This window comes from Emydura macquarii, unplaced genomic scaffold (genome assembly GCF_026122565.2).
Source record: "Emydura macquarii macquarii isolate MOO-44397 ecotype Brisbane River unplaced genomic scaffold, CSIRO-AGI_Emac_v2 contig_2566, whole genome shotgun sequence".
Lineage (NCBI taxonomy): Eukaryota > Metazoa > Chordata > Testudines > Chelidae > Emydura > Emydura macquarii.
Window position 1 is genome coordinate 92,839 of NW_027132703.1, and position 18,408 is coordinate 111,246.

General features: G+C 40.6%; 1 protein-coding gene across 2 annotated transcripts in view; it reads right to left on the reverse strand.

Moving 5' to 3' along the window:
- The window catches only part of LOC137163466 (neuronal acetylcholine receptor subunit alpha-7), a 64,974-nt gene extending 46,572 nt beyond the window's left edge, over positions 1–18,402 (reverse strand). For both annotated transcript variants that reach the window (XM_067563716.1, XM_067563717.1), the window contains exon 1: positions 18,369–18,402. In XM_067563716.1, coding sequence (XP_067419817.1) covers positions 18,369–18,386 — 18 coding nt within the window. In that variant the 5' untranslated portion in view covers positions 18,387–18,402. The remainder of the gene's footprint in view (positions 1–18,368) is intronic.
- Positions 18,403–18,408: the final 6 nt, after the last annotated feature.

An 18,408-nucleotide genomic window follows, 5' to 3' on the forward strand; every position in this document is an offset into this window, starting at 1 on the left:
CCATTCTCGTACCTCGACCAGAAGACAATCCTTCTTTACTGTGGTGACTGGAGCTCTAGAAATACATCAGACACAAGCATCAACCACTGTGAAGAGCTGTCAGCATACTTCACTGATAAGACCAACCAAATATGGAACTGACTGGGAAAGAAAATTCCACTCCTAATAGACTATTATCCTCACCACACTATTATCCATCTCCCTCACCCCAACTGAGTTTGGCCTCATCACACACAACAAAGCCATATTAAAGCCACTACCTGTGAAACAGATCCATGCCACTCCTGGCTGGTAAAAGCCAATAAAGAGCAACTATTTCTTCTCCTAAGGGAAATGGTTAATGACTCAGAGAAACACATCTACTAGAGTCCTTGAAAAATGCAGTAATTCACCCAATCCTCAAAAAGCCAACACAACCTCAAAGCTCTCTCCAACTACTGTCCCATCTCCAACCTCTAATTGCTAGGCAAAATGTGAAAGTAATAACCACCAAGCTCCAACAACAAGTGAGATCAGCCAACACCCCGATGCCTCACAATCAAAGTTCAGACCAACCACAGCATAGAGACAGTTCTGGCACTAAAAGATGACCTCATCATGGCCAGGGATGGAGATAAGATCTCCATGCTCACACTACTGGACCTCTCTGCACTGGACAAGGTTCTGCTAACATGTATATATGACACAGCCGGAGTAGATGATCCAGCAATACAGTGGCTACAATAATTCCTCTCCAGCAGAGGTCACAGTCATCATGGGTAATTACTCCTCCTTTCCAAAGGCCCTTACCCACAGGGTCGCACAATGATCAATCTATCCCTTTTTTCTCTTCAATATCTTCATAAGACCACTTGGAGAGGTAGTGAGACATCAGGGGCTTAGCTGCCAACATCCTCCCCACCCCAGGTACACCAAAACAAAAAAAACCAAAAGGGAGAAGTTCCAGAGACTCCATGGTCCACTAGATACTTCATTATTGCTATTGACTTTACATGCAAGGTGCTTAGATACGATGCTGATGGATGGAAAGATTAAAAAACCAAGATAGACCATAGATAGAAAAAACCATAGATAGAAAAGGGTTCAAATGTAAAACTATTTACATCTGTTTGTATAATTAAAGAAAGTTATACTGATTTTATTGAAATAGTAACTCAAGGTATTTTACAGGATAAAGCATTCAGCATGGGAGTCAGAAGGGACTGAGCTCTAAGTCATGTAACTTCTCCTGCCTCAGCTTCCCCTTTTTAAAATCGGAATGATGACCCTTCTCCACATCTGAAAATGTTCTTGAGGTCTATTAATTAAAAACTCTTTATTGGTGCCAAGTAGTATTATTATAACTATTATTTATTTAGTTCACTATGTTGAGTAGCGGAGGAGAGAGGCTTTTATATCTTGCTAACTTCAAGCCAGTCTATGAATTTCCAAAAATATTTCTGAATACTGGTATAGCCAGATCTGATTTAATGTATTACTAATGTAAAATGGCACTACAGCGGCCTGCATCAAATTTGTGATAAGAAAAAACTCCTCTTTAGACAGTACATGCACATAAGTGTTCAGAGAACTCAAGCTACTGAGTTCTATATTTAACCCTTCAAAACTGAATTTGCTCTGGTTTTGTACAATTTAAGCAGCATGTAAGTAAATAGGATGATGCAATTTTCAGTTCAAATCTACCTCCATCCAAACTGGAAAGTACAAACGTCGTCATAGTTGAAGCACTGCCACAAAAATGGAAAAATCCCTAATTTTATAGCAACTATGGTATAGCAGATTGCTTTATAGTAAATAGCAAATTACTCCTTTAGAATTCAGAGTAATAAAAATTATGATGAAATTTATGTGCCCAAAGTCCCTTAGTAAACACCAACAAATATTATGGATATTTATGACCAAGTGTCGTGTCACTAACAGAGCTTCAATGAACTGTCACGCAGAAGCTACAAATCCTTCAAAACTCATGAGTTATCTGTCTGCTGTTCTCTAGCTCAGTCCTACATTAAGGCAAAAGAATAAGGTAGCATCTACATAATTTCGAAAGCCCCTCTCTCTATAGTTTCTGTAAATGGTATAGTACAATAGCAGCAGGTTCATGATCTTCCCACATACCAGGGAGCTCTTTAAACCTGCTGTAGGGGGCTGGAAGATATCTGCTCAGGGTGTTCTGAGCAACACTTACAGATATCAACAGATCGTCAGGCTGCTACTGCTGCCAGCACTTCAAAAATAACAAAATCTAGCCTATCAAAAGAACCTTCTGAAACTGGCAGGTCCCTGGACAGTCAAAACTCCAGCATCCAATAAAAATGAGAAACACCCTAGTTATAACAACTGAATAAAGACCAAGCCACTAAAACACCAAGTAGAGCTATTATAGAAGTAAATCTGCACTAGGGAAGTTTACTGGTTGATATCTCTGCAGGTAGTCCCATTAACAAGGCTAAATAAGTGGTGAGCAGACATGTGGTTGTGGGCTTCATACCACTTCCTGATCATTTCAGATAGATGGAATGTCTACATTTCCCTAATCTTATATTTCTGCAGATAAAGTGCTTTGTTCTCGGTGCTCCCATTTTAGACCAAATTTTGCCATCAGTTAATACTCTGTAAATCATGGGGTGACATAGGTATAAGTGAAAGAAGAATCGGAGTCTTCCTTTTTCTGCTTATTCTTAGGGAGCAATCATGTTTAATTTTCAACAACATAAAGAGGTAATTTTTTTTGCTATTCCATATGTAAGTGTTTTTACATGTACTGAACATTGCCCTGAGTGTAGCTATTAAGTATGTCACTGTCTCATTACAAGCATATCTAGGCTAGAAGCATTCAGATTGGTTTGAAGACTGACAGGCACACAAAGCTCTATTCAAAAGACACAATATTAATTCAAATAGGTATCATATATGTTTATAAGATTTAAAGTTTTAACTCTTCTATTGGAGAAGTAATTTCTATAATTTGGGAATGGGTTTGCCTTCATTCTATTTACATTATATTTAAAGTAGTTAGTTCATATTCCATCATTTTTATATCAATAAGGTGCACAGTAGTAACCTTTTATGCTGTATCCTTTTTTGCAAGAGTTAATAGAAGTTTAACTTAAAGGACAGTACCTAGTATTTTACTTATTATTTTTGGAACATAGTAGCATGTAGGTTCAGCTGATGTAAATCAGAGTAGCTCCATTGACCCCAATGGACTTCCACCAGTTGAGGACAGGAATGTGTAAAATCAAACATGGGCAAGATTTAGCCCTCAGATATACATGTCTATTTCCCATTAACTTCCATAGGGATGTAACACAGTGGAATTTGGTCCATATATGTAAAAAGAAAAGGTACGGTTTGTTTTCTGTATGCAGAGTGTATTAACTAATGATTTGATTTATTGTTCAGTGGTTGCAACATAAAGCAGTACTTATAACCTCTATTTTTCTCTTTTTTTAAAAACAACTGAGGAACAGTAATAACTCTGAACTTTCTTTTCCACTGTGAAAATTGCATAGAATGTATTTATTTCAATCCCAAAACTTTCTTAACAGTTATGGAGAAGAAAGACTACTTGAGCTACCCAGGATCAGTGCACAGAAATTACATCCAATGCTGTAGTTTTATTTTATTAGCTGCTTAATGGTGACTATTAATACCTACTATAAGACATGTGAATTTGCTGATTTTGTCATTTTAGTTAAAAGGTCCTATGTAAAATGTGAACGCTTTATGTTCTCATCCCTGTACTCTACAGTAATACGTCATTAAAGAATCTCTTTTCTAGGACCTTAATCATTTTCACAATAAGGCTCTAAACCTCCTTAATCACAGGCGGCACATTATTAAATGCCCACTTATAAAGATGATGTGTTAACTGCTATACTTTGTGAGTTAATGGAGCATCCATACCTACTTACTTAGGAAATGTAAAGAAGTGAAGGATTTTGCTTTTATGAATACTGTTGATTAGTTAATTCACTGCAAATTATTTGCCATAATTGTACCCCAAGAGAAAAATAAAAAAAGTTAAAATCTTTGAGTAAAAATTAGAGATGGGCTCAAATCAAAACCCCAGAATCAGATTTCCTCTCCCTCTCATAAAATATGGGGCATTTTTCACCATGAATTTCCTGCTTTCTATTCTTAAAAGGATGAGCAGAAGCCATGACCTGATCCTTTCTCTGAAAGCAATGAAAAAGTTCCAGACTGAGTGGGGTTACACGGGTATAAATTAGGGTAGAATTTGCCCAATATGGATAAATCTTACCTAACCAGAGAGATTTTGGGGACACATATTAATGAGAATACAGTATGCAGAACACAGGAGATCACTGTCTCGCTCTAATCGGCCTTATGAGGCTTCAGCTGGAAAACTGAGACCAATTCTGAGTGCCACAATTTAGGAAAGATGTGAACAAGCTGGAGAATGTCCTGAGGAGAGTAACAAAAATTATAACAGGTTTAAAAACCTGACGCGAGAAAAGGTTAACAAACCTGCACAAGTGTAGCCTTGAGAAAAGAAGACTGAAGGAGAACCTTATAACAGTCTTCAATTGATTGCTTTCTTTTTTATAAAAGTCCTCAATATACATGTTCTCCATGTCCACCAAAGGTCGGACAAGTAATAATGGGCTTAATCTTCAGCAAGGGAAATTTAGGTTAGATATTAGGAAAATCATTTCTAACAATAAGGATTGTTAAGCACTGAAATCCCCATCACTGGAGGTTCTTTAGGAACAGGTTGGACAAACACCAGGGATGGTCTAGGTTTACTTGGTCCTGACTCAGCACAGGGGGCTGGACTTGATGATTTCTCAAAGTTCCTTCCAGCCCTACATGTCTGATATTTTAATTTCTCTGATTAAGCAAGATTTATCCATATTAGACAAAGTCTACCCTAATTTACACCCCACATTTGATGTTGCATTATCTGGTCACCGTGGCCTAAATTTTCAGAGGATAACTAGTAATTTGGGATGCCTCCATTTTATGTATCCAATTAAAGGCACCTTAAGCAGTCTGATTCAGTGATTTCAAGGATAAAGAAATGCAGATCAAAGTTCAGATTGCACTTAGTAACTGTTCCAGTGTTTTACAGGACCAGGCTGATGAAAGTCAAATATTAAGCATAGGACTCTGAAAATCAGGCACCTTTAAGTGTCTCATGTTGGACACTGAAAAATGAGACACACAAAAAGTCATTCTGAAAATTATAAATACACAATGGAAGCATTGCACTCCCTGAGGCTACAGCAGATAGACTACTTAGACCCTTTTAGTAGATGACAGCTGTGCCTGGCTCACTCCATCCTATTTTAATCACTGAAAATACAGAGCTAAAACCTAGCTTAATTATTGACCTTAGCCTTACCTCCCCACCCACAGCGCTGGAATTCTGAAGACCAAAGAAAGCATTTAGTCAAAGTATTTCACTATGGAATTTTATTTCTTTACTTCTATTTAACACAATCATATGGTCTGCTCATTTGCTGTCACAGTCAGAATATATTTGCATTGTTTTTCCTTCTCACCTATCTTTACTATGGCCTCAAGTATTCCCTGGGGTAAACATGTATCCAAAATGCAAGAACTAACAAAAGCCAAAAAATTCCAATTCAAGGGTCTTTGATTTTGCAGATGTGTGTCCCAGCCTTAATCCTACTTAGACATATGTTTGCATGCGTTTATCATGATATAGGAAACAGTATTTGCAAGATTGATGGCCCTTGAAGGGATTTAATGAGGAATAAACTACAAAACTAGTTTTGTAGTTTTAGTCTTTGTTTACATGAGCAATTCAACTTACACTCTTTATAGCACAAACACAGTAGAATCACCTATGTGCTTTTCTTCTGAGCATGCACATTTCACCTGGAGTTCTGACACCAGAATGCATCATTTCCACCACACTGGGGTAGTATCCAAGACAGTGTCTACCAGGGGTTCTCAAATGGGGGGTCATGACCCCTCAGGAGGTCACAAAGTTATTATGAGGGGGGTCACGAGCAGTCAGCCCCTGAGCATGCCAGGACTCTGGCTGACAACCACACCCTTAACTGACAGGCAGAGCCCCCTTTGGAAGGCTGGAACGTCGGAGCTGGGTTAGTCACCAATGAGAGTACTGTGCAGCCAAAGATGGCATCAGAGGAAGAGTCCTTGGTGATTGCATAATGTTCTGCAAAGGTGTGGACTGATGCCCACGTCATTGCTCTGCAAATCTCTGGGACGAGGACATCCTTAAAGAAAGCAACCGAGGAGGAGATCAATCTCATGGAATGAGTACAGATCAAGTCCGGAAGGGTCATATTACGGATTTGGCAGCATTGTCTGATGCAATTCGAGACCCACTTGGAGAGTCTTTGGGATGATATCACTGAGTCCTTAGATCTTTCCACAATGGAGAGGAATACTCTAGCGGACTTCCTGAAGGCATCTATTCCATCGAGTTAGAATGACATTGCTCTTCTGACGTTTAAGGTATGCAATATGGCCTCCATATTATGTCGGTGAGGCTTAGGGAAGAAGGCTGGAAGATGAATAGACTGTCATGTGAAACGATGAGGTCACTTTAGGGATGAATCTCAGATGCGGCCTAAGTGTAACCTTACCAGGGAAGAACTCTATGCATGGGGCAGATGTGCCAGCAGGGCTGCTATTTCCCCAATTCTTCTAGCCGAGGTAATCGCAATCAGAAAGTCCGTTTTCATTGACAGATACGCTAGTGGAGGGTAGCCATAGGTTCAAAATGGGGCCTTGTCAGTCCTTTCAGCTCTAGGTTTAGGTCCCACAAGGGGATAAGAAGTTGACTTGAGGGAAGAGGTGTGTTATTCCCTTCAGGAATCTTTTAGTGGTTGGGTGTGATAGAACTGAGTACCATTGTACGGGTTGGTGAAATGCTGTAATAGCTGCTAGGTGGACTTTGAAGGAGCTCAGGAATAACCCCGATATTTTAAGGGTTAGGGCATATTCCAGAATATGCAGAAGAGTTGCTGAAACTGGAGGGATTTGTTGGGATGTGCACCAAGCCTGGAACCTGGTCCATTTCTGCATGTAAGTGCATCAAGTGGAGGCCTTTCTACTGGGCAGTAGAACCTCCTGTACTTCTCTTGAGCAGGAGCTTTCTATGTGCTGGAACCATGTAGGAGTCAGGCCTTGAGGTGGAGGATCCCCAAGTTAGGATGTATGATGTGCCTCTTGTCTATCCTCCCCTAAGGAGTAGGAATCGTTTCCCAAAGACCACGGAGGGGCTACCGTTGTCTCCCTCCGGGTGTCTTGTGGTGCCGCAGGGCAATGCCATGGAGAGGGGGACCGGTATCCTATGATGCCCCGATGAGCATTGCTGTGAGTGATACAGTGTCGGAGAACAAGACATTGAGAACCAGTGGTGGGACTCCCTAGATCGGTGCCATGTCAGTGGGGATCTATGCCAGGAAGAGAAGCGGGATCAAAGCCGCTGTGTTGCAGATGAGCATCTCAGTGCCAGGGATCAGTGTTGGTGCCGATCATCCGCAGATGAAGGCCTTGGCATCAGTGACCGGGTTCGGCACCGCACAGCCATGGGCTAACTCCTCAGTGCAGTAGATTGGGAGCAGTACCACTCTGCTGCTAGAGAATGCCTCAGCGCTAGAGACCAGGGACAACAACACTCAGCTGTCGGAGATCATCCTGCTGTCAGAGACAGGGAACACAATATTGGGGACCAGTGGCACCATGAAGGCAACCTTCTCCATGGCGTCCAGATCTGTGGTGATGCACGTCATGGCTTGGAAGAGTGGTATAGCCACTGGTGCCTTCCCTCTCCCCGATGCTGGAGAAGGTTTAGGTGTAGGAGGCAGGGAAAGGACCATCAGGTCTCTTGCCGCTTGTAACGCCTCCAGCATTGACAGCACCATAAGTTGGAGAGGCCCCCTTCTGCTCCCGGGAGTTGGGGATGGCTCTCTTGGCAGGCTCAGAGCCCTGGGTGATGAGCCCAGCTCCGGTTATCCCGACACAGCCAGCAGGCCTGATGGAGGACCCACGCTCGATCCCATATCATTGGTCTTTTTTGGTGCGAGGGAAATGCCCCCTGTGGGAGCGTTTCTTCTTCTGCTTCTTTGACGGAGAAGAGCAGTGCTGCGACGGCTCTGGTGCCGAGGGGGCGCTCTGTACCGATGCTTTGCTCAGCACAGATTTGGAATGGGATGGTTCCAAGGCTGGTCTCAGCATTGCCTCCATCACTAGGGCATTCAGGCAGCTCTGTTTCTTTCTGAGTCCTTGGCTTGAATCCCTTACAAATCCTGCAATTAGCCTTCCTATGCGATGTTAACTATTATTTAGAAAAATGAACAGAGTGATTTGTCCAGAGAATGGCAACCTGGTGAATTAAATGATTATAATCAAAAGGCCTGGAAACCACTTTTCTAATTTATTTATTTTTTTTGCTAATGACTCTGAATATTGTCTACACTATAACAACCCGAGTTGGATAAAGACTAGATGTATTAGATAAGCCTAAGTATTTTAACTGTAATACTGGAAAATACAGGGTTCTACCACCCCCGTTATTATTCACAAAATGTTGTTTTTATGGCTTTATTGTGAGTGAAGAAATTCAATCCATTTTTCTGTGAAGTATATATTCTGTGTATGTATTGTATGACAATTGTACTGATCATAAATTTTGAGCTATAGTGTGTAAAGATGATAGGTTACAGACCACTGGTTTCATTTTTTAATAGACAGAAGAATATGGCAATGCCTCAGAGTATTCAAAGTCTAATTTACCAATCCTAATAATAGCCCGATTCCCTTGGAACCTCAAATACTGAGCTGCTAGCTTACAGAACACAGTAAGTGAGTTTTCACTTTGTTGTTTTCGAAGGCTAGAAGAAGTGAGGAGATGTCTTTAACGCTAGCCGTTGTTTGCTGAACACCAACAAATAAATTAAAACAAAAGAATTAACAATGAAAAGCAGGCACTCAGGAAGCTCATCGGACTTACATCAATGTAACACTGTGGTATTACTAACTTTTTAGGGACCGATTCTGCAACCTTTCCTCATGCTGAATGGTACTTACACCACCACTTCCAAGAAAGTCAAAGGGACTGGGTGGTGTAAGTGCTGCTCGGTGTAAAGGGATGGCAGAGTCTGGCCCATAATGCATTACCTCCGCATTTTCAAAGTAGTATGGAGGAATTTGAGTCCTTCTCATGGCTATTAATTACATGATTCAAGTCCTGCACAAAATCTTAAGAACTCATCTTATTTTCTTGCTTATTGTGTTAACTATTATTTATTATTTCTGTTGTGGTAGAAGCTAGAGGGCAGGGTCCTATTGTACTTACAAACACACCAAGAGATGGTCCCTGCCTCAAAGAGCTGACATGTTATTGTGATATGGTTATGGTTTAATACAATGCTGGAGTATGCACACGATGTCCCCTAGGCCCTTCAAAATCTGGATGTTGTATCTTGTGAGAATTTATCGCTCTAGGTAAAACAGTTAATATTCATATGAGTACTGTTTCTTTAAGAACTGAACACTCGTGGCAATCTTGAGCATATTATCCTGTTAACAGGAAGTTCTCAAGCTACTGAACAGAGCAGACCTTTTACCCGACTGTAATAGAAAATATCCAGTAAATCTTTTTATTATATAGAGAGTTGTGTAACCTCTCTATTCATAATAACATAATCTCTATTTAAGGCCTCTTTCGAGAGACAGCACAGCTTGAGGAGAGTGGGAGGGAATAGGAAACTAACAGAGGCAAAATTATGAGTCAAAGCCATAAATTAGAACACAAAATAATTAAGAAACAGTGAGCACATCTAGCACCCACCACCTTGCAGGGTCCTAGAGCCCAGGCTCTAACCTGAGCCCAAATGTCTACAACATAAGTCAACAGCCCCTTAACTCGAACCTCTTAGCCCGAGTCAGCTGTCATGGGCCAGCTGCAGATTCTTCATTGCAGTGTAGACACACTCTGTCTGTCAGTCCAGTAACTTTCATGAGCACTACATTTCCAATACTTTTAAATGAAATATATTCCCAGCACTGCTCCAGTTTTCAACAATCTAAGGAATAGCTCATAGTATTTTAGAAATGTCTTCAAGGAGATTAAAGGGTTGCACCTTTTCTCTGCAGGATGGAGAGAGGAAGACAGAGCAGGGAAAAGGAGCAGAGAGACTCAGAAAGACTATTTCTAACGTCCACGAATGAATGCTAATAATTACAAAGAACAATGCAGATTTGATGAGCTTCTCCCAGAGTTACTGTTAGCGAAACAGGCTGTTGAGGCTTGATAAGCAGCTCATGCATGTTCTTAGCACTCATCTTCATGTGCCTGTTGATTCAGCTCCATTTTATTAATTTCTTCCAGATTTAGTTTTCTTTCCTCTTTTGTTTGCTGGGTGATTGGTTTTATAGCAGTTGTTCTCGCTGAATAAGAGTGTGATTGTCTTTTAACATTTCAATATATTTCACACTGATATTTGTTTGTTGGATCCAATTGATTTGTTATCTACGTTATCTAATGTGATCCTGCAGAGATATATAAGCAAGCTTAACTAAGCATGGTGTGTGTCCCTACTGAAGTGAGCGGTGTTATTCACAGTGTGTAAAACTTAGCATGTACAGACCTTTGTATGACCAGGACCTTAGCTTTGTACAGCCATACTTCCAGAGGTGATGAGCAAACCTCAGTTCAGCTCATATAAGCCACCAAAAGTCTGGATCCTTTTATATATTTTGTCTGCAAAACTGAACTGAAAAGCCAACAAGAACATATTCTCATGCAATACTTCTCACAAACAATATTTCAGCTTTTTTGTTTTCAGTCCTGTGCAGAAATGAAACAGACCAGAAGCAGGAGAAAATGAAAAATAATGGGGTGACACATTCATCTGAAATATTTGGCAAGTTGGGAGGTTTAATTCAATTTGTTGCAAATATTGTGAAAGGTTTGAATCACCTCTCAAGTTAATTCGTTCAACAGTACCCAGTTCATAGACTATTTAATTGTTATAAGAGAAAATTCATGAAAACACACCACACAAAATGGCTGATTTCATATCAAAAGACTAAAGACTTTGAAAATAAATGTATACACCAAAATAAGTGAAAAGGCAAACAAATTTTCAAAATGTTGATGTTTGTGCCCAACAGCAATACTATTTGTGTGTGAAATGGTTGTAATTAAAACCACATACTACACAACTCACCTGAAGGTTGGTTTTGCTATACATTCAAAAACTGAGACCATTTTTGTCTAGAGACTCTCCAAGGTTCTGAATCTGGCTCAGTTTTAAGAGCACCTGGGTTGATTTGGTTTTGCTTGGAAATTATAGGAGGTACATGAATTTTATGTGATTTCAGGAGAAACTCTAAGTGTCACATTGAGATACTGTGTACAAACTCTAGATTTAAAGCAAAATGTAAGGGGTATAAAGCTCTGCAGCTCAAAAGAGAATAAAGTGTACACACAAATGTCTGCAAACTAAAACTTCTGAGTTTCCACTGAAGCACTTACTACTGGCCCCTACCAGAAATCAAATACTCAGCATTATAAGCCAGGGTCTAGCCCAGTACAGCAATACTTTACAATTTCTCACCTAGTTAACAAAAGTAGGCATGAGCAAGAGTAACTTGTATACAAAATTCCAGTCCAATGGAAAATACCAGAGACAAGATATCTTGCCCCCCTTACACAGACTCCAAATGCTCCCACTTCAGAGTTTAAAATGAAAATATTGACAAAATCTTATTATGGCTCCAATTCAAAAAAGCATTTAAGCATAAGATTAAGTCCCGATGATGGCAAGCACATCCCCAAATACTTTGCTGATCTGGGAACTAAAAGTACATCAATGGGTGCCATTAGGATATATTTGCACCAACAAGGAAAGAGACCACTGATGTCCTGAAGCAACTAACTCTCAGACACAAAATGTTACTTTTGAAAGTAAACAACACAAGCAAAAATATTCAATTAAGTGACTTCAACGCTTTTTCTGTTTGAGTTGGAAAAAAAAGAGACAAATACAGCACGGAAGAAAGGATGCTATAAAGCAAATAGCTAATAATTCTGTTAAACTTCGTCTACTTTTTCTGGTAACAGACAGTCCTGTTGGAAATGGCAAGGGGACCTGAATGAGTTTAATGGAAGGGTTTTAAAATGTTATTTCTGCAACCTCTACAGATTGCACACACACGCAAAAACAAAACAAAAAAAAGATAGTACTTAAACAGTATTGTACCAGCTCAGATATTCCGACTCTTTCTGCCTGACTCTCTTGAGAAGTCTACAGTAAGGACAAACTGATTTTGCATTCATTGTTTAGAGTTTTCATGTTATGTTTTATGATATTTTGTGGTGTCCCTGAGGTCTTTTGGAAAAGCTTCTCTAGATCACGTTATCTCACAGTAAACTTGAATATACCCATTGTGAAATTTCATAAGAGGAATAAAAAACTCCTGACACCATCACTATATGCTGCTCAGCTACCATCTTTCCTTTCCGAGTGCCATTTATAGACTTAGAACTACACTGGTTTGCTACTTACTCCTGTTGAACACTACAGGTGAAGGCAAGATTGCCCCTAAATTCTTAGGCAGCAATTTCATAACCCATTCCTATGTAGCTCCAGGCTGGGACTTAATTTTCATACTATTGTAAGAGACGGTAGAAAAAAAATAAGATAATTAAGTCATGTTTTAAAAACACCCTGATTTATCCCCAGGGGAAAATATACATTTTCAATAGATTTCATAAAATATATTGTATGAGATTTTATACAATGGCAATTCTTCATGTTATACAGGATTATTTGGGTTCACTTCCAATGCTGACACTGCAGAGAAGTAGTAGGGAGCATGGAGGGCAGGATGAGACTAGAAGCATAGCTGTTTATGGTAGCAGTATGTTTCTATCACTGCAGAGAGGGAGAATAAGACCAGTCTACATAAGGATGGTTTTTATAAGGTATGCACCACATCTTTTAAACATGCTCATTGCTGATGCTGCTATGTCCTAGCCACCTAGGAATCCCTCCTCTACTACTGCCACTGAAGGGTACAGATCCCCAGAATACCAAAAGGGGAAGTTAATTCTCCTCTCTCTCTCTGTTCTTGAAATATTCCCATTTTCCTGTAAGTCATAGTTCATTTCTTACCCCTTTTATTTCCAGTTTGTTTGTCTTGATCCAAAAATTCCCAAATGTTTTCTAAACAGGCCCTCTGGATTTCAGTATCAGCCTATATGTTCATCCTAAATTGCTTTGCAGCAAGAAGTTTCAAACTAAGATTTCAGCAAATGACAAGTCACAGAGAAAGCATGCTATTTTTCACTCCCTTTATCAAAGTGCTTGGCTGTTCTCATTTCAAAAAAGTGGAACAATAATAAAGATTTGGGAAAAATGTTAATCTGTAAGAAGAACTTCATAATAAACTGGCCTTAAAAAACAGTTCATACTGGTTGACTATCGCCACCCCACCTTAAAACTTGAGGAAAGTACAATCTGGAAAAAAAAGAATTTGGAGAACAGAAGATAAAGATTTAAGTGAATAGAGGTGTGTGCCATGATTTTCCATTGGTGAGCACAGAGATGAAGACAGACCAAATGATACCTAGAACCCACCCACATTGTTACAAAGAAGTTCTCACAGAAATCTCCTTCCACACCCACCTCCGCTCAACCATGGGACTGACTTCCCATCCCATCCCCCACTCATCTTCCCATCCTAAATCCCACTGTTCCCCTCAAGAACCCTCCCCAGTCTCTCTTCTTGATCCCCTCCAAGCCGTCCAAGTTTCTACTCTTCTTAAGAGACTTCTCAGTTTCCCAGCAACCTTCTACTGTTTCCCCCAGTTTCTCTCTTTGCATGCTCCCCTTGTTTCCCCTCCCTCTTGGCTACCCTTTATACCACGTCTTATGGTCCCTTAATGACCACTCTTCCCATAAGGCCTGGAGCTAACTCCATCTCTCAGTCCACCACCACCATGAGGCCTCTGCTGAGTAGCTGCCTCACTACCTAATGCTGATGCCAGCTTCTATACTAATAAGCACAACATTAAAGAGGAAGACTCAGTAGGCTCAGTAGCCTGAGGCGAGAGCATTCACTAAGTCTTTCGGGAAGCATTCAACTATGAGGAGGTAACCCCCATGATGGCAGAGGGGTTAGAAGTATGTTCTGCCCCTTTCCCTGTGCAGGAGAAAACAGCTGCTGTTCTTACTTGCTCATCCTGTTCATCAGGGGCAATCAAAGGGTCTCCTGTAGAGGTGGTGTCCAGTCTGGTGCACTGGGGACGCACCCTTAATCCACCACTAAGAGATGCATTCACTTGACTTGACTCAATCACTAGGAAGTACGTTGGTGGCATATTTTATTACTAGTTCATTAAGCGAGTAATTGTTCTGGGGAGTACTCAACATCCCCATCAGTATTTGATTCTTGTTGAAATGCAGAATGCTCATTTATTTTATACTGTGAAGCCTGGTTGGTTTCTCTGCACGCCTGTCAATTCCAAAACTTTGAAACAGAGACGCAATCAACTTTACAGTACGTAATTATAGTACCACTGGCTTGTTACTGTTTGAATTGGTTTTTAAATACAATTTAAAGGAAGGTGATTTTTAATTCTGTAAAGTTCACTGGCTGTTTGCCATTTGAGTATCTAATGCACCATAGCTACGGTTCATCTGGACTTGGCCTACACTTAACAGTTTTGCTTGCTATGTCAGCTAGGAGTGGGGGGGGGAAGATGGGGGGGGGAAGTATCACATCCTTCACCATCATCGCTACGCCAGCAAAAGCCCCGGCATTATTCGGTTTTGCAGTTACACAAGTGACAAAGCCTGCCAGTGCACTTATTGTGTTCAGGGAACCGGTATAAGCATCGCAGTAAAGGAAATCTTTTGTTGATATAAATTACATCTCCATTAGGAAGATTTGCCAGTACAGCTATACTGCCAAAGCCTTTCTAGTGTAGACAAGGGCTTCAAGGGACACAGATTAACACATCTGGGCCAAATCACTTCCAGATATAAATGCATTGACTTCAGTAATGCTACACCACACGTCTATATTTTTAAAGACCTTTAAACATAATTAATTTTGTCATAAACGGCACCTTTAATTATTAAGATAAATAATTTTTCAACCTTTTATCTTTTCAGGCTATTTCTTTGCTTTCTGTATTTCAGCTCAAAAAAATATAGACCAATCAGTTTCATTGTTGTCTATCTAACCAGTTCCCTGTCAATTTCACTTTCAGGTTCTCAGGCATCAGCATAATGCTGAAATGCTTATATGCACTCAAAGGAAGCACTGATTTGCTTTTTTAAACAAAACTTTCTTTGGGAATTACAAAAGTATGGAAACATTTTGATTTGTCTTAGTTTTTGTACAAACTTATTTGTACAAGAGACACAGCCATATGAAGGGGTCCATGCTGCACTGGGGCCCTGTCAGAATTCCTGCAGGGGAAGACACCTACTACAGCAGGAATTCCGCTACCCTTCATGATCTCTGCAGCAGGAGGCCATGTTGGAAATGAGGTCAATGGTCAGGAAGGCTTTTTTTGAAGTCTATTTTAAGTTCAGCTGAGGTACTTTGTGCAGTGTTGAAGTTTGCATTTGTAACGATATGCAATTACATCTCAGACCAGAAGAGGTCAGCCAGATTTTTCCAGTGCTCGTCATCCAGGGTGCTGAACAGTTTCAAAAATCTAGCCCCAATAAGGAGTGCTGAGCTCTTCTGATAACTCCAGCACTATCAAGGCAGGAAGGCACAAAGAGATGAAATCTAAATAAGTAAGTAGATGCAGAAAGCACACACACAGAGCCAAAGACTCCAGTCAATGGGAGCATCTGAATAAGCAGCCAGAACGGGAACTGCTGCACTGGGGGAGGAGGTAACATAGGCCCCAGCAAGGGCCATCCTTCATTCCCAGCATCACTCTGACCCAGAATGATGCAGAGAAGTCCCCCTACTCTCAGGGCACTGGGACCCAAAGGGTGCCTCACCTCCTCTCCCCCATGTGTCCTTAGGGGAAGTACTGTTGAGAGAAACCAGCCAGGGACTCCAGCTGGTAGGAACAGCTGCAGAAGCAGCCAAAGCAGAGGCCTTCCCACATTCAGAGAGCTTTCTACAATTGAGTGGACTTTCTCTACCTGCACTGACTGGCTGTTTGCTCCAACCTTCTCCTTCCCCCTCCCTTCACCGTCTCTTCTCCTCAGCTTCTGTCTACATCTTACCTCTTATACCCTGCCTCTGTCCCCCTTTCTTATAGGGTGCTCTCTCCCCACACTTTTCTTTCCATCTTAGTTGATTCTCTCCCACCCCCAAAAATGTGGAACTAACATGATGTTTGCTGTCATCACACTGTTTGTTATGCTTCTGTTCTATACCCCTCTCCCCATCTTGTTCTTATCTTGTCCATTTAGACTAAGCTCTTTGGGGCAGGGACTGTCTGTAACTCTGGGTTTGTACAGCACCTAGCACAATGGGGTTCCATTCTTGGTGGGTCCTTAGGCACTACCATAACAAAACAGTTATTACTAATCCCATCAGCCTGTGTGCCGTTCAACAGGGAAGCGAATACCAACTACAACATTAGTCTACTGCTCTGTCTGTGCTTCCTGACCCTAGCACAGGTGTGCCTTTCCCTGTCCTATGTGCTCATGCAGATGCAGCCACAATCTGTGCTTACATTATGCACCAACTTTCACCTGCGACTGCCTCTTCAAATTGGCTATTCCGGCCTACATAACACACTCATCCTTCCCTCCCTACTGCCCCTAAAGGCACACTGCCCTACAATTTCTGTTCTCCTATCCTATGTCCCACCTGTTCCACAGGTTGATGCACTATCAACCTGTGGAACTCGTTACCAGAGGACGTTGTAAAGGCCAAAATATAAATGGGTTTAGAAAAAAAAGAATTAGTTAAGTTCATGGAGGATAGATCCATCAATGGCTATTAGCCAAGATGATCAGGTACACAACCCTATGCTCGATTTGTCCCTAAACTTTGACTGCTAGAATCTGGGACTGGATGACACGGGACGGATCACTCAATAAATTGCCCTATTCTGTTCACTCCCTCTGAAGCATCTGACACCAGCCACTGTCAGAAGATAGGATAGTGGACTAGAAGGAACATTAGTCTAACCAATATGACCAGTGTTATGTTATTGTGCCATGTATTACAACTATTCGACAACAGCCACAGCTAGAATATATGTGATGTTTACCTGTTGGCTTTAATTGCATGGAGACAAACAATTGCCTACTACTAGCTACAGTCATGTCAGTGAATATAAATCTCACACTGGAAATACCTATCATGAATTCCATTCAGATCTGGGAAATCTAAAACTTGTAAACTAAAAGTTACATTTACCAGAGACTATGATCATTTAAATCCATTAGCTTCCAGTATACTGACCTTTTGATAGTAAATCAACAATGACCTGCTTTTTGCCAATCGGCAGCTTGTAAGAAAATAAAACAACAAGCTTCCTGTCAGGAATAATCCTATCAATTTATTTTGCTGTTCCTGTTCTTACTTTGAACATCTGTTGGAGACATTATGGCATTTGGAGGTAAACTATTGGTTTCTTTTAACAACTAACCTCTTTATTAAATGATTTTGAATCTAATAAAAATGAATGATGTGTTGAACTGTAAAGTATAACCACCTCGATGTCACATATCAGTGACCTCAAATAACACATTAAAGCTATTCCTGCAATTTTTCCCAACAGTTTGGTCATTTCACAAATGCAAATGTTACCAACTCTGCACAGGAATCACTTCATTCACCATTGATATGCAACCAGTTGTGGTGTGGAACACAGCAGCTAATTAACAGCATATAGTTACATTAGTTATTCTCATGTCCTATCCTAAACTTTTATCTAAATTAAGATACAGGAGCAATGTAAAATGCAATTACTCAAGGTGAGATTTGGCCAGGACACCCCACCATCAGCAAAAAGTGCCATGAGCTCTTTAATAGCCACAGTAATCAAGGTCTTTGTTTTACATCTCTTTCAAAAGACAGCACTTTCACATTGGATCAAAGTAGAATAAAGATTACAGTAAAGAAGAAGAAACCTTGACTCTCTTGGAAAACGAACAATTCTGAGAATTGGTAGATTTGTGAATATCAAGGAGATTGAGTAGATCTCAGAAAGACTTAAATTTGACTTAGCTAAAATCTTGATTTACTTTTTAAAACAAATCGTCAAAACTTTGCTTTGAACGGTCTCGAGTTACCAGTGCTCTCCCAAAAGCTCTACCGTCCACCCATCACAATCATATTTCCCTTGCTAAGTCAACTGGGTGCAGGAATAGTCAGCCTTTAGGGTATCAGCTCATAGGGCGCACCACATCCATGATCTGCATGAGGCTGAGAGTGAAGTAGACA